The sequence below is a fragment of the Orycteropus afer genome, unplaced genomic scaffold, assembly GCF_000298275.1.
Source record: "Orycteropus afer afer isolate SDZICR_OR568_19922 unplaced genomic scaffold, OryAfe1.0 scaffold00097, whole genome shotgun sequence".
NCBI classification, from domain to species: Eukaryota; Metazoa; Chordata; class Mammalia; order Tubulidentata; family Orycteropodidae; genus Orycteropus; species Orycteropus afer.
Window position 1 is genome coordinate 2,329,235 of NW_006921684.1, and position 15,779 is coordinate 2,345,013.

Below are 15,779 nucleotides of genomic sequence, written 5' to 3' on the forward strand. Positions count from 1 at the left end.
ACCAAGAAGTCCAACAAGGAGTGAAAAAAATACTTCTATAATAATATACTATAAGAATTGAGATCATATGGTCTTGACTTTTTCATCTCAATGGTCCAGAAAGTTAGGTATTAAAGGTCTATTGCATAGGAACAGAACTTCAGATATTTTTATCATTGGTATTTAAGAATAACTAAATTATCTAGTATAAATTTATTAATGTATACAGGTTAAGAAAGTAGTTTCCAGAATAAAATTGTGTAGTTGGACCCTGGCTTCTTCATTAATTTGCTATATGACCTTGGGAAATCATGTAACTTTTTAAAGCTTCAGTTTACTCATTTGTAAAAAGGGGATAATAATATTATCTTCCTCACAGAGCTATTAAAAGGATTAAATGAGCTAATTCATGTAAAGCACTTTGCTCAGTATATGGCATATGTTTTAAGTGTCCAATAAATATTAGCTTCCCTATGTCCACTGAAGCAAATTAAAACACAGAATTTAGTTGTAGAGAGCTTAGTATTATTATTATTATTATTATTTGTTTCAGAATCTCAAAGCTTAGATGAATTATCTATGAGGGCTATTTTATACCAAAAATTAATTGTTTTATGGGAAAAAGTAAGGAAATTGTTACATGTTATATTTTTACAATATAAAATGTTATATAATATAAAAACATTTTATAATATAAAATGTTATATTTTTAACAGATTAATATCTATTATATCACGTGCTCACTCACTAAATAATTCAATTATTCTAATAACTGATCATTCAGTCCATGAGTTTTGGAGATGGTATGCCAAAATTTAGCCAAGAAATTAGAGTCAAGAATAACTCAACAAAATATAATGCCATTACCTATGTTACTTATGTTTTTTGAAACTTGGTCAATTTTGTATTTGTCTGCTTAGCTAATACACTAGAGTATATCTTGACAGAATTGAATTATATATCTGGATGAGAAATATATCCAGAAAAAATGTTTTGATTACTGTTATCAATGAATATCATAAATTAACTAGTTTCTAGTTTTATGTTACTTTTTACAAAACATTTCCTTATACCATTATTGCATAGGAGCTCTGGTGGTATAGTGCATAAGCCACTTGACTGCTAATCAGAAAGTCAGTGGTTCAAAACCCATCAGCTGCTCCTTGGAAGGAAGACAATCGACTTCTGTAAAGATTTATAGCCTCAGAAACTGAATGGGGTTCACTATGAGTTAGAAACGACTTGATGGCAATGAGATTTTTTAAAAAAATTTTCCAAGTATTCAATTCTAATAGTGTGCTTCCCTATCAAGACAAAACAAAAAATATCTTTCATTTGCTAGTTCTACCAAAAAAAAAAAAAAAGAAAATCAAATTCTGTCAGTCTGGAATATTTATGTAGTTAATTAGCAACTCAAAGAATAGAGTTAATTAATTTCACTTCTCTCCCATTCCCCAGTGGTCAGTCATTGCAAAGCTGAAATATATCATTGTCTGAAGAATATTATTTTTGTATTGACCCTGACATTCTGAAATTTCTCTGAGTAATCTATTATAATGATTATAAACCTTAACCATTAGAAAACTATTTAGGGATCCAGAAATTAGGAAGATCAAATTAATTTCTTTTATAAAATTGGAAGGATCATAGTTGAAAGATCTTTTAAAAAAGTCACAAAGAAAATAAATTCTATTTTTTTTTCAGAATTTATTCAGTTTACTGTACATCAGAAGATTAGGAACTGGGATCATCTATCTGACATGTAACATTTGTCCTCAGATGGTTTCACATTATTGTTAGCATCTATGATGGAACAAACAATGTTTATTTATCAGGTAACATGGCAGTTGATAGCAATCAATAGAAGATGTCATTCTGGGTGAAATAAAAATGTACTATGGAGAAATAAATTAGGAGAAACATGGAAAAAAATGTGCTATGTAAAACTTTATCTCTCCCACCTACAACCACTTCTTGTTATTGCACACATGTCTCATGCTCTATTCATTCAGAGACATTTTGCTTTCCCAACCCAGCTTTCCACTTACCCTAGTTGTTTTCACTTTATTCCCAGAGGAGCAGCTCCATCCTTTCCGATCAGGAAGAACTTTACATTCCTCTCCCTCAAGACATGGCTGCATATGGCACCACCATTTTTGTTCCACTATTGAAGCTAGAGGAGATAGAAAAATCACTGCAATGTTTTCTACTTGGGCCTGTTAAGCCTCTTGGTGCACATTTAAAAAGGAACAAAAGCCGCATTTTTTCCCCACTGGGTAGACTAGGTTTTCAGGTATCTTTCTGTTTTGGGCCAAAGGGAATAAATCTCTGTAGGTTTGTTGAGTAACAGTATTTAATATGTATTTGTTCTCACAAAATCTAATATTATAGAAAATAAAGTATGTGAATGTATGCACACATGCAAGTATATAAACATACATCAAAATTGGCCTCTGAATCAGTTTACAGTCAATGTTTTAAAATTAATGTTATATTCCCAACAAATGGGCTGAAAATTAGGAGGGCATTAGCTAGAGTTAACTCAATATTTTTTTTTTTTTTTAAACTATGGGCAACACTCAGTTGACAGCAACAGATTGGCAACAACCATCACCAAAAGGAATGCATCATGCTATTATAAGCAAGTAATAAATTATTATTTATGGCAATATCAATAAATAGACTCATAAAATAATTATATTCTATTGTAATTAGATGAAATGTCAAATAAAGAAGCTAACATTTTTATGTCTCTTCACCAAAATCAATGTTTTATGTGAATTTTATCCATAACTAAACATTCAATCATTTATATGGTACTTATTTTTTCACTCTTAAAAATCATCAATAGATTTAAAAATCTATACTATTGTCATGAATTTTCATCTTTCCTTTCCCACTTAATCTGTACATAACCCCAAGAAATCAATATTTCATGATACCAAAATAAATAAACATATTATTTCTTGGAACCTCATTATAATGCTTCTGTGATAAAACTGCATGAGGTCTTGAACTCCCTTCCCCAAAATTTTAGATTTCAAAAAACTCTCAAATAACATCATCTCCACTTTTTGATCTGTACCCCAGTTGATAGCATTATAGTGGGGTTCCAGTTCTAAACAGCCCCCACTGCACTATCATGATAAACAAAGGAAGAAGTCGCACCATCCACACAAGATGGAGCAGCTCGCGTGGTGCCTGCCACCTGCCCAGGGAAGCAGGAGCACTTGACAGTTTGTGACCGTTCTTCTATCTTGTTCTTATTACAGCATCTGTGGAGTGCCACCACCTCGCAAGTTCCCGTTTTAACATGGTGAGCTGCACAAACAAAAACAAAGGATAAGATAGCATTGAGAAAGCTTTGGAAACTTCCACCCCACTCTTTTTAATTAGAAGTACATTAAATATAGCTCTATAAGGGATCTCCCATGCATGAAACTAGAAATACAATGATGCTAACTCCATAATGGAGATTTGATTTCTTTTCTAAATGTGGCAGGACCATCTCTATCAGTAAATGCTTGGTGAAGCACGAACAATTAGTGACTAGATTAGAATGAGCTGTGAAAACAGTCTGAAATATACAGGCAATATATGGTGCCATCAAAATCATATTTATTTGCATACAACTTCTTTTCATACCATTTTGTTCAACCTGTTAATCAAAATATGGTAAGATCATCTTGCCAAGGTGCACTGCAATAGGACCCAGAATAGCTCCATTCTCAAAGCAGTGGTGGTTGATGAAAATTATTATTCTTTATATGGGAGAAGAGTAAGAGAGGCTGGCAGAGAATTTTTTTGTAAACAGCAGGATTCAGAGGGTGGGCACTCATCTCTCCAATATTCTTCTGTCCAATCTCCCTAAAAATCAAATAACTGAGTGACTCTCAAAATTGCTGTCACTCTCTCAGCCAACCACAGTACCCAGAATCATCCTTTTGGATTTTGCCTGAGGGGACAATTGCTACCAAATGGCACCAAACCCCAGCCAAACTTTGATGGATTTATCCTGGCATCCAGATGCCTGGAAAACCAGTCCTGGAAGCTGAGAGAATTCCATACATATTTCATGGACCTTACAATAAGGTCACTGAGCTTCTGAGTTGCTTGGAACTTTTGAACCTTGTGGAAGGGTTCTTATTCCATCATGGAAAGCTTCTTCTTCAAACTGTTGACCCTACTATGAAATGACAGAGGAAAATTCTCATCCACTAAATATATAAAATGCTTAAAATCAACATTTGTTAAAATATGGTTTTAAGAAATTTTTAAAATATGATTAATATAAAAACAAATTTAAATAGAACAGTAGGTGATTTGAAGTTGTTTAATGTTATGAACATATTAAGACTTACTGTAAATGAGATCAGAGTATCACACATTTATATTAACTGTCCACTCGGGGATAACAGGTATAGGTCTGCAAGCACCTAGGTTAAATAGCTTATTTAGATTTTTCTTGTAAGAGAGAGCAAATCACACACTTCTCTCATTCTCTCATTCCTCCATGTAAGACCAACAAATTCAAGGATGGCATATACCTTTGAAACATAATTCTCAAAAGAAGTTTCAAGAGGCTGACAGTATTTCCAATGTCACAATGAATATTATTCTGCCACTGTAGATATAAGCGAGTCTGTATTCTGTGTTTGATTCTAATGCAAGTCTTTTCTCTACAAAAGCTCAAAGATTAAAAGATCCAAACTTCTGCTCCTATCCTACATTTCTCTGGAAAGTGTTTCATCAGCTAAGAATAATTCCATTTATTTTATGTTACCAAATGCTTTATCTTATATTATACAAGTCTATATGCTTTCTACGCTGTACTTCAGTTAGTCACTTAATTGAGTAAATACCATGCACTAGGTTTCCAGCATCGAGGAAAAAAACATAGCCCTTGCCCTCAAAAAACTTATATTCTTGTGGGATAAACAAATAATAACCACCTAAATTAGTGATTAAATAAGACAATTTAGAACTTTTAAACTCTTTCAAGGACATATGGTAGAATAACATGATTGAGAGTAATGAAGCAGGGAGAGTATGTATATTTTAACAAAAGTCTCAGGGAAGACTTCTCTGAGGAGGTAACCTGAATATTAATCCAAAACAATGACAATGAAGACCTAAGAATAGAAGAAAATTCCAAGAAGAAGAAGCCACAAATTACAAGGCCCTGAAATGGAGAAAAATGTGGTGTGTTCCAAGGTCAAAAAGACAACCAGTGTGGCTGGGGTGTAGATGAACAATTAAGAGGTCAGGAGAAACATGTCAGAAATGTAGGCAACCTCAGATGGGTTCGAATGCCACAGGAAGGAGACTAGATTTTACTCTCATTTGAAGAGGAATCATTTGGGTGAACATGGTATTCTCATTTAAGCTTTAGAAGGTTACTCAGCCTATTCTTTGGAGAATGACTGGAGAGGGCAAGAATGTAATCAAAGAGACCAGTTATGAAGTGGTTGTAGGAGTCTGGATGATAAAGCAGCCTAACAGCAGCAGAAGTGAGGAAAAAATAGGTTAGTATAGTAGTTAAATTTGTGTGTCAACTTGGCTGGGCCTGGTTGAGTGGCTGGACAGTTGGTGGTAGTTATTCTCCATGATGAGACTGACAATCAACTCCATGGTGTGATCTACCCTAAGTAGCTGAGTAGCTGCCTTTGGAATGTGGTCTGCTTCCTGTATATAAGGAGAAGCCTTAGGAATAGTCTATAGTTTATGGCACGTTTGGACCCTGCATGTAGCTGTGTTGTTGTTCAGCAGCCTGCCATGCTCTGCCGACCATGGGACTTACCATGGACTTAAGTTAATGGCCTACCATGTGGTTTGATAACATCGGGACTGTGCCTTTTTACTTGTCGACCTTGAGCTTGGCAGTCTTAACAGCCAGCAGCTGTCTGAGTGAAGAAATGCCTCCAGCTTCAGTGGGCCAGGAGCAGGAGGCAGAGCTGAAGCCCAAGGTTGAGGGGCTTTCACCCAGCCCCTAGAGCCTGACACTTTGAACTCGGACTTAAGGCCTCCAAACTGCGAGAGAATGGACTCCTGTTTGTTCAAGCCATCCCATTTGTGGTATATTCTTGTCAGAGTGGCACTAGGTAACCAGAACCATTAGTATATTTCAGTGTAGAATTAGTTTGACTTGCTAATGGATTGAATGTGAGAAGTGAGGGAAAGAGGAATCAGGGATTATCCCTGGGTATGGCCTGAGCAATTTACTTGAGCCAAAGCAGAATAAAAATAAAATAGCAAATGTTATTTGGGTATTTATATAAACCAAGATGTTGTAAGGGATAATCCCACAATGAAATGATTGGGATTGTCAAGACTATGGTGAAGAAAGTGCTTCTTTCTTCTTGGAATAGAAAGGAGATACAAATAATGAGCATATGGTACAATGGAGAGAAGGATATGGTCATAGCTGTAGTGGGAAAAAAGAGAGGTATGTTCCTCTTCTAACTAGAGAACAACAAGCAGCAGGACCAGCACACCTAGCTTTCTGGCCCTGTTCTTTCTCTTCATTGCCTATGAATGAAATGGACAGACACACAGGTTGAAGTTACTAGAGACAAATGGAATTTTGGAAAAATCTCTCTCATCTTTTGTTCTTATTAAGACTGAAAGTGTAAAGCTTTTTGGAGTAGGCGGAAGCACAGGAAAATAATTAGCCTTTTAAAATAGATACACAGAGAGACAGACAGACAGACAGATGATCTTGTGCTTACAGATTCTGAAGACATTCAAATCAAAACCAAATTCATTGCCATCAAGCCATTCCCACAGTGACATTACAAGACAGAGTAGAACTGCCCCATAGGTTTTCCAAGACCGTAATCTTTATGGAAGCAGACTGACACATCTTTCTCCTATGGTGTGGCTGGTAAGTTCAAACTGCCAAACTTTTGATTTTATAAATATACCAAGTGAAGTGAGATACCACAAAAGAGGAAGATGAACATTCTAACAGAATTTATTTCACACAAGCATGCCATATGTATACACATGTACACATTTCTTTTTGGTCTACTGTGTATTTTTATTTCCTATTATAACTAAATTCTTATAGGCAAAGACTAATTTTTCATGTAAACTGCTCAGTATGTGGCAGGCATTTAATAAATGGTAAACAAGCAATTTAAGAAGGTAAAACTAATTCCTGTCATTTTCCTTTAAAAGGTTAATGAGAATGTAGGAAATTCAAGCAGTTACTAGAATTCTCTACATAGATTCAGACAGAGCTCATGATAAAGTAACCTAATCAATTATTAAGGCTTCCCAAATTAACAAAACAAGCTTCATAGAAAATCATTTGGCACCATATTAAAATTATGCAAGTCACCTTGGAGATTTAAATGAAAACGGAACAATTTTCTTCATGTCACAATTCCCATGTCACACACACACACAAAAAAAAAGATTTTTTTTTCTGACATTGACACGATGCATAAATGCAAAGAGTTGCCTCCTATATATTTGTCCCATGACATCAGAGGCATATACCAAACCAAAAACCAAATTCACTGCCATCGAGTTGATTCTGACTCATAGTGACCCCATTGGGTTTCCAAGGCTGTAAATCTTTACAGAAGCAGACTCATCTTTCTTCCATGAAGCAAACCACAGACCATTAGGTTAGTAGCCAAATACCTTAATCACTATGCCACTAGAGCTCCTTTCAGAGACATACGGGTTTCATTCAATACACATTAAACAGGGATACCTCGTCTTATACAGCTCTAATTGTTGTCTTCCAAGGATCTGACACTTATGTCTCAATGCAGCAACAGAATCATTGGTTCTATTTTGCTCCAGAAACATGGTTTGAGGAGATTGCCTCTCTAATCATATCTTAAAACTCTTCTTTTTTCTACAAAGCTATTATGACTTTTATATTCTGGCATGAAGTTCTATAATGCACTTTATCAAAACCTTTGTAAACAATTGTTCTTTGTTTTTTTACATGTTAAAAGGGCCTTCTCCATGAGAAAGAATATAGATGATAGATTTAAATGGCATTTGGTTTTTATTTATGCTTAGATTGAACACACACACACACACGATAAATAAAATTCAATGCATATATATTCACAAAACATGGTCAAGTTTATTCTTTTATCCATCACCTGTGAATCTATAGTCTAATACACCTACTCCTCACTTATCGACTACCTCATTGTCCTACACTTCACATTTATGATAATAGTAAAAAGTCTACTATTTGACTATTTTGTGAATTAACAACATACATCTGGCAGTAATGAACCAAGATATTAGGTGAGAGTAATGCTGGCTGTGATGGTTAAAACTGAGTGTCAACTTAGCTGGGCCAAGATTCTCCATGGTTTGGCAGTTATGTAATGATGTAACTTGGCAGTTATGTAATGATGTAATCATCCTTCATTTTGTTATATGGCCATCTTCCATTTCATTTAACACCAGTTATACACACACACACACACACACACACAGCCAATGGGATCGCTATGAGTCAGATTCAATTCAATGGCAGTGAGTTTGGTTTTTAGTTTGGTATATGCCTATGATGTCATGGCACAAATATGTAGGAGGCACCTCTTTGCATTTATGCATTGCCTATCTTGAGTAGCAGGTTGCTGGCCTTATGTTATATGAACACAAGAGTATGCATATCTTATTCTATATGTAAAAATAATTCATTTATTCTGGAAACAATTTATGGAATAATGTCAATAGTTAACGTTCATTGACAATTTAATGCATGCAAAACATTCTTTGATTTAATCATCACAACAACCATTGAGGAGGAAACACAATTACCTCCTATTTAGAGACAGAGAAATTGACCAGAGATGTTAACTAGTTTGCTAAAGATAAACAAGCTAGTATAATGAAAAAAACCAAACTCACTGCCATTGAGTCAATTCTGACTCATAGCAATCCCTTTGGTTTTCTGAGGCAGTAAATCTTTATGGAGGAAGATTGCCAGTCTTCCTTCTCCAGAGTGGCTGGTTAGCAGTCAAATGCCTTAAGCACTATGCCACCAGAGCTCCTTAACAAGCTAGTAAAGGACAAAATTGAAAATCAGGGTCCAGGTAGTTTACTTCTGGAAATCATGATCTTAACCACTATCCTATACTACGTGTTCTCTCAAGCTCAAATACACATGAAAGACTACAATTCTAGATGACACAGAGGATTGCAGTAAGTATATCAACATCCTCACATGTGATGAATGGTAGTCCAGAAGTGACATGGGCTCTGAAATTGAAATACCTGGATCCAAGCTTAGTTTGACCTATATTGTCACCTAACAAAGGAGCTCTGGGGTGCAGTGGTTAAACCATTTGGCTGCTAAGCAAAAGCTTGCAATTTGAACCTACCAGTCAATCCATAGGAGAAAGATGAGGCAGTTTGCTTCTGAAAGACTTACAGCTTTGGAAACCCTATGGAACAGTTCTACTCTGTCAGAGTCAACTCAATGGCAGTGTGTTTGGTTTATCACCTAACAACAACAATATATTTCAGTAAAGGAGCACTGGTAATACAATGGTTAAGTGCTTGACTGCTAACCAAAATGTTGATGGCTTGAACCCACCCACCAACTCCATGGGAGAAAGACTTGGCAATCTGATCTTATAAAAATTACAGCCAAGAAAATGCTATGGGACCATTCTCTTGTGTCACATGGGATCACTGTAAATAGGAAATTGACTCAACAGCACCCAACCACATACTAGAGTAAGCTCTTATGCAAGTCCATTTACCTCCCAAGAGTTGTTTTGTTCATGTCTAAAATGGCTCCACAGAGCCCTTATTAAGACCAAATAAGATAATGTATATAACAATGCTTACTTAAATGTTAATTATCTGTATTCATACTATTAATGTAATTAATGAACATCAAAATGAAACAAGATGTATATAAGCTACTAATACATGACTGTTAGAGGAAATTATCTATACATACACACACATACTTAATTGTGTTGACATGCATGTAAAAAAAAAAAAAAAAGAGAAAGCACAGGCCATATTTCAACTATGGAGAAGAGAAAATTTAGCATCAAGTTGTGAGTTTATTCCTACTTGGTTTCCTCTCCATTAGATTTCAGTTCTTATTTGTATTCTGATTTGTCTCATTGATTCTGAAATTTTGTTTGTCTCCATATACACCTATTTAATAGTTTTACCCAGCTTGACTAGCTCCCCAGAGAGTCTGTATTATACCTTCTAAGCAGAAATAAAGCATCACCTACATGCACCAATAGGCATCTGAAATGCAAGCTAGTTAGTAGATTTAGGTTGCTGTAAATCACTTTGAATGGGAAAAATGTGCTGAAACAAAAAGTTTCTGAGACAGCTAATTTCTCACTTTAATTCATTAGAATGAGAAAATAGGGCATATTTTTAGACTTTCTTGCTGAAGCAATCTAATTAAAAGAAATGGTCATTTAAATAGCTGAATGAAATTTCAAAGGTTCCAATAATTTATGAAGTCAGGATGATCACGGAGGAAATAACCAAGCATGAATGACATTTTTCACAAAGCCTGTTTCTAAAACTGATCCACATTTATACAGAAAACAAAAAGAAAATTATTGAGGGAAAAAAGATTGCTACAAAAGGAGAGTAATCTTACAATTTCCATTTAACAGCACAGTCTCTATGAAAAAAGCAAACCCTCCACCAGAGGCTTTTAAGACATGGAGGCAAAACAGGATTTACTCCTGTGAGAATTTTTGGATTCATTGGTCTTTAGTGCAATCATGAACATCTGCTACATCCATATTTTAAATGAGAACTGATGTTGAGAGAAATGAAGAAATAGTGGCCCCTTCATAAAATATCCAGCAAATTGTGCTTGAAAGTTCTGCTCTGAAAAAGAGGAAATAGACTAATCAAATTCCTCTCTATGGAATTTGAACTAAAAGCCACAGAAGTACCAGGTGGCAATGGGCACATAACCAGAAAAGTCATTTGGTATCAGGAGTCAGGTGACCCAAGGAGAGTCTTGTGTACACCTAGTGGCAAGGGAAAGGAACTCAGAGGAAAAGCAGTTGAGAGAGAAAAGCAAGCACAGCTGAAATAAACAGCAAATCCCAAGAGCTACCTTAGTGTTTTCTCTTCCTGAAGTCTTGCTGAAATTTTTCCTGAATTCCTAAAAATTCCTATGGACTAGGCTTCAGTTAGTCCCCTTCTCTGTAAGGTAACTCAATAACATCTCTGTTCTTTAATGCAAAAATATGCTGACTAGACTACTTTATAAAATTACAATTATGATCCACAAAAGCTAATTATCAACCAGAGTTGTTCTCAACCCTCACTTTTAAGAGAACCAGACAAATTCTTACATAAGATCTAGGAAAATTTCAGTTCAACAGTGACTTGTTATGCATACCTTGTAATGAAAATTGATGTTTGCAACCAATGACTTTAAGGTTATTGCCAATTACATCAAAGAGAAAATACTTAGATAATTTTTTTAATTTGTTCTAACAAGAGTAAAACACCAGACTTTCTTCTAAATTATAAATTACTCAAAAAAGGTGAAGAATCCATACAGCTCCAATTCCCAAACACTGTGTCACTGTTCTTCTATAATTAATAGTATTCCTCAAAGTGGAAGGATTGTGGTGCAACCCAAGTACATCTTGAAGAAAATGACACAATCAATGAACAAAAAATTGGGGACATACACTCTAGAGTGCAGTCTCCATCCCTGTTGTTGTTAGGTGCCATTGAGTCAGCTCCGACATAGCAACCCTGTGTACTACAGAATGAAATATTATCCAGTATTGCACCTTCCTCAAAATCCTTGCCATGCTTGAACCCATCATTGCAGCCACTGTGTCAATCCATCTTCTTGAGGATCTTCTCCTTTTTCACTGAACCTCCACTTTACCAAGCATGATATCCTTCTCCAGGGAATGGTCTCTTCTGACAGCATGACCAAAGTAGGTGAGATGAAATCTGGCCATTCTCACTTCCAAGAAGCATTCCAGCTGCACTTGTTCCACAACAGATTTGTTTGTTCTTCTCGAAGTCCATGGTATTTTCAGTATTCTTTGCCAACACCACAATTCAAGGGCATCAACTCTTTTGGTCTTCCTTAGTCATTGTCTAGCTTTCACATGCATATGAGATGATTGAAAATACCATGGACACCTAATCTTCAAAGTAATATCTTTGCTTCTTAACATTTTAAAGAGGTCTTATGCAGCAGATTTGCCCAGTGCAATACATCTGACTTCTTGACTGCTGCTTACAAGGGTGTTGATCTTGGCCCAAGCAAAATGAAATCTCCAATAACTTGAATCTTTTCTCCATTTATTGTAAAGTTCTTATTGGTCCAGTTGTGAAGATTTTTGTTTTCTTTATGTTGAGGTGTTATCCATACTGAAGACTATAGTCTGATTTTCATCACTAAATGCTTCAAGTCATCTTCATTTTCAGCAAGCAAAGTTGTGTCATCTGCATATCACAAGTTGCTAATGAATCTCCCTCCAAACCTGATGCTGCATTCTTCTTCACATAGTCCAACTTCATGAATTATTTGTTCAACATACAGATTGAATAAGTATGGTGAAAAGATACAACATTGCCACAGCCCGTCCTGATTTAAAACCATGTAGGAACCCCTTGTTCTGTTCAAATGACAGCCTCTTGGTCTGCGTATAGGTTCCTCATGAGAGCAATGAAGTGTTCTGGAATTCCTATTCATCACAATAGTATCCATAATTTGTTACGACCCACAAATGCCATTGCATGATCAGTAAAATATAGGTAAACGTCATTCTGGTATTCTTTGCTTTCAGCCAAGATCCACCTGACATCAGCAATTATATCCCTTATCCCATGTCCTCTTCTGAATCCAACCTGAATTTCTGGGAGTTCCCTGTCAATATACTGCTGCAACCATTTTTGAATTATTTCTATATAATTCTATGTTGAATTATCTCTATCCCTAAAGAATGTAATGTTGAATTTATAAGTCCCATTGTTCTCCAAGTCTCTTTCCTTATCTGCAAAATGAAAAGATGGAACTAGATTAACTCTCAAGTTCCTTCTAATTCAAGAATTCCGTGAGTTTATGAAATGATGAAATTTCATTATAATGAGTACAATCTATTAGATGTATCAGAAAATGAAAGTCAAAGTAAAATATATTTTAATCCTTTCAAACTAGCACAAATTAACTTCATTAAGTCACCAAATTTAATGAGAAACAGAGAAGGCATTTTATGAAATTTATATTTGAGGTATATTTCTTATCTATATGAAGTCACAAATCTTAACTTCATGGTATAATATTCACTATCAGGTCAACCTGCATGCCTACATTGCTTTATGTACAAAATATTTCAATAATGTTATTCTCTGAGATCCAGTCTAAAATGTAATATAGCAGAAAAGTTTAACTAAGGACTCTGAAGTCATGTGGTCTAGGTTCAAGTCCTAGCTTTAAAAGAGAGTACTTTGCTATTCACAAACCCCCTTTTTAATACTCCTAGGACAGATCTACACATTTCCCAGCCTCTTTAGCACTTGGATGTGAGCATGTGACACATAGAATGTGGGCAGAGGGAGGTATGTGTCTTCAAGATCGGGACTATAAAGGGATCCCAATTGGTCAGCCACTCTCTCTTTTCACCTTCCAGATAGATGTCAATGCCAATGGTGACCTTGGGAACCATGTTGAAGATTGTAGAGCCTCTATCAGTCTGAGTCCCTAAATAAATGCCACCAACTGGGTTTCAATGAGCAAGAAATAAACATAGTCTATGATAAGTTGATGAGATTTCAAGGTAAATCTGTTGCAGTTGTTATTGTTGTTCATTGCAATTGAGTTGGCCCCTGACTCATGGTGAGCTCATGTACAATGAAACAAAATGCTCCCCAGTCCTGCACCATCCTCATGATTAGTTGCAGATCACAGTGATCCACAGGATTTTCGTTGTCTGATTTTCAGAAGTAGATCTTCAGGCCTTTCTTTCTAGTCCATCTTACTCTGGAAATTCCACTGACTCCTGTCCACATCATAGTAGCACTCAAGACACCACTGATAGATGGTTAGTGACTGTACATGAGGTACACTGGCTAGAAATAAAATTCAGGTCTCTCACATGGTCTGTCACTGAATCACCAATGCATATTTTACAGTAGCAAACATTAACTAACATTTAATAATATTATCATTAGTGTGCAAGTTTGGTACAAGCCAAGTACTTCTTAAGGGAAATGACACAGTAAGTAAAAAGAACAGAGAACAGAAAGATGTGACTTGTGAAAATTATTTACCCTCTCTCAATGACTACCTCTCTCAGATAGATCTTGGATGAAAGCAAAGAATACCAGAAGGATGCTTACTTCTGTTTTACTGACTACTCAAAATTATTTGATTGTGTAGATCATAACAAATTATGGATAACATTGAGAAGAATTGGAATTCCAGAACCATTCATTGTGCTCATAAGGAATCCATGCTTAGGTAATCCTTCAAACAGAACAAGGACATACTGCATGGTTTAAAATCAGGAAGCATGTGTGTCAGAGTTGTAGCCTTCCACCATACTTATTCTATCTGTATGCTAAGCAAATAATCCAAGAAACTGGACTATATGAAGAAGAACACAGCATCAGGATTGGAGGAAGACTCATTAACAGTCTGTGATATGCAGACGACACAAATTTACATACTGAAAGTGAGGATGACTTGAAGCATTTACTGATGATGAGTAAAGACTACAGTCTGCAGTTTGGATTATACTTCAACATGAAGAAAACAAAAATCCTCACAACTGGACCAATAAACAGCATCATGACAAATGGAGAAAAGATTGAAGTTGTCAAAGATTTCATATTTCTCAGTTCCACAATCAACACCAATGGTAGCAGCAGTCAAGATATCAGAAATCATATTGAACTGGGCAAACTTCTGCAAAAAACTCAAACCAAACCATACTTACTGCAGTCGAGTCAGATCCAACTCATAGTGACCCCTCCTTGGGTTTCCAGGGTGATATCACTAAGGAAGTAGATTACCCAATCTTCATTCTGAGGAAGACCTCTTTAACATGCTAAAGAGCAAAAATGTCTCTTTGAAGACTAAGGTGCTCCTAATCCAACCCATGGTATTTTCAACCATCTCATAGGCATGAGAAAGCTGGACAATGAATAAGGAAGACTGAAAAAGAGTTGGTGCTTTTGAGTTGTGGTGCTGGTAAAGAGTATTGAAAATACCATGGACTGCCAGAAGAACTAACAAATCTATCCTGGAAGAAGGGTAGCTGGCCTGCTCCTTGGAAGTGAGAATGGCTACCTACTTTGGTCATGTTGTCAGAAGGGATCATTCCCTGGAGAAGATACTATGTTCAGTAAAGTGGAGGGTCAGTGAAAAAGGGAAATGTCCTCAATGAGATGGATTGACACAGTGGCTGCAACGATGAACTCAGGTATAGCAAGGATTGTGAGGCTGGTGCATGACTGGGCAGTGCTTTGTTCTGTTGTATACAGGATTGCTATGAGTTGGAGCCAACTCCACGACACCTAACAACAACAACAATGGCAACAAATTTGGTCTTTTTTTTCTTTTTTAAGCTTCAGCATCTCAACTGTAAAATGGGAATTATAGCATAATCTACCAAAAGCACTGTAATGAAGATCATTTGGGTCACCATTCATAAAAATGTTTTTCTCTAGTAAAAAGTCAGGGCTAGCTGAAGTTATTATGGAGACTAAGAATATTTTACTCCAAATCTGGAATCTGTTTATACAGTGCATATTTTTCTTTCTTTCTTTCTTTTGTTGTTGTTGTTGTT

At 35.9% G+C, this 15,779-nt stretch overlaps 1 protein-coding gene across 1 annotated transcript in view; it reads right to left on the reverse strand.

Moving 5' to 3' along the window:
- Nucleotides 1–300: 300 nt before the first annotated feature.
- The window catches only part of TAFA2 (TAFA chemokine like family member 2), a 183,370-nt gene continuing 167,891 nt past the window's right edge, over nt 301–15,779 (reverse strand). The window contains exons 2-4 of the mRNA XM_042781207.1: nt 3,148–3,300; nt 2,028–2,152; nt 301–360 (exon numbers count right to left, since the gene is read on the reverse strand). Coding sequence (XP_042637141.1) covers nt 301–360; nt 2,028–2,152; nt 3,148–3,300 — 338 coding nt within the window. The remainder of the gene's footprint in view (nt 361–2,027; nt 2,153–3,147; nt 3,301–15,779) is intronic.